Consider the following 1,456-nt stretch of genomic DNA (forward strand, 5'->3'; position numbering starts at 1 on the left):
CCCCGTCCAGGAAACACTCAGCCAGGCAGACAAGCTCCGAGGCAGCTCCATGTCAAAGGATGAAGAGAGAACATCCAGCCAGTCACAGTTAGAGAAACAGGACTATACTGGAAAAACATCCCGATCATCCCAACATCTATAAACAAAGGTGCTGATGGCAGCAGCACAGCTGATATTTCTTTTCAGGATGGTGTCACAGCCAAACAGGAACAGACGAGACGAAGCTGCTATGAGAAAAAGGGAGAGAGGGCATAACGTTAGAGATTGACCAAATAGATTCTGCAGAACTATTATTAATAAATCCTTACAATATATAAAACAGCGAAGGCTACTGGGAGGTGTACTATTTATTAACTTCCTGATTACCTTTCCAGCTGCTGGCTCCAGCCGTGGACTGGCTAGACTTCTTGACTTTTTCTCTGGCTCCTCTGGACCTAAACGACACAGAACCAGTGGTTCTGTATGCCAGAGAGTACCTGCAGCAGGTGTCCGAGCTCATCAACAAGACCGACCGCAGGTAACCGTCTGATCAGATCACACAATATATCACAGCTTCAGATGGAAAATGTTAGCAGGACATTTAGTCCCTTCCTATGTGTTTTGGACAAAAAGACAAACAGAACAAATCTTCACCGTTGATGTCTGGAGAGGTGTTTACTTTTCTAATCTTAGTGCTTTAGTTGGCCCTCGGGTGATGAGATCAGCTTTTTCTGCCCCCAGTCTGCTGAACAACTACATGATGTGGACGTTGGTTCAGAAGGGAGTCGCCACTCTGGATCAGCGCTTCGAGAATGCTCAGGACAAACTTCTGGAGAGTCTCTACGGCACCAAGAAGGTACGTCCGCTCTGGCTAAAACACCAACAGCATGCTTACCTGAGCATAGTTCAGCTGCTGATGATGGTGTCTCTTCCAGATGGAGGTAGGAATTCTCCCACGGTCGGTAATCCTTATCCCTGACCTTTTAGCTGCTCTAATTGAACCGCTGTGAAGCAGTCCCTCTGGGCTGTAATGGCATCTTGTATGTGTTGAATTTCCAACTGGTTCTGTTCTCCTTTGCTTCTACTGATATTGCTGGGGACGCTTGATCCCGCCTGTTGTAACTGGTTCTCACTGGTTCAGCGCCGCAAGCCATTAGCCTGTCTCTAGTTCCTGATCAAAGTACTTTGTCTTTCCTCTGATGCTGGTTCCCCAGAAAAGATCACAATCTCCACAACAGACCAATAGACTATATGTAGCTTCTTGTTGCAAATGCAGAAGGACTCAAGCTTCCTTAGAAAGTACAATCTGCTCTGTCCCTTCTTGTTGTTCTTGTTCAGCTGAGTTTGTTGTCTGTATGAACACCAAGGTATTTATAACCTTATACCTCCACTTCTTCTCCCAGGTTGCTAACAGGATTCAATTTGTTCCTTTCGCTTGAAATCTACAACCATCTCTGTTGGGTTTTTTTGTTGTTTT

The 1,456-nt window shown here is 45.6% G+C and overlaps 1 protein-coding gene across 2 annotated transcripts in view; it reads left to right on the forward strand.

The window, feature by feature from the left end:
* LOC107096354 (endothelin-converting enzyme 2-like) overlaps positions 1-1,456 on the forward strand; it is a 26,135-nt gene that overhangs the window by 11,613 nt on the left and 13,066 nt on the right. Inside the window, exons 7-9 of one of the 2 annotated variants that reach the window (XM_015392964.1) lie at positions 375-517; positions 721-835; positions 915-920. In XM_015392964.1, coding sequence (XP_015248450.1) covers positions 375-517; positions 721-835; positions 915-920 — 264 coding nt within the window. The remainder of the gene's footprint in view (positions 1-374; positions 518-720; positions 836-914; positions 921-1,456) is intronic. The other variant, XM_015392965.1, reaches the window with a different exon arrangement.

Source organism: Cyprinodon variegatus, unplaced genomic scaffold, assembly GCF_000732505.1.
Source record: "Cyprinodon variegatus isolate N-32 unplaced genomic scaffold, C_variegatus-1.0 Scaffold617, whole genome shotgun sequence".
In the NCBI taxonomy this organism is placed as follows: domain Eukaryota; kingdom Metazoa; phylum Chordata; class Actinopteri; order Cyprinodontiformes; family Cyprinodontidae; genus Cyprinodon; species Cyprinodon variegatus.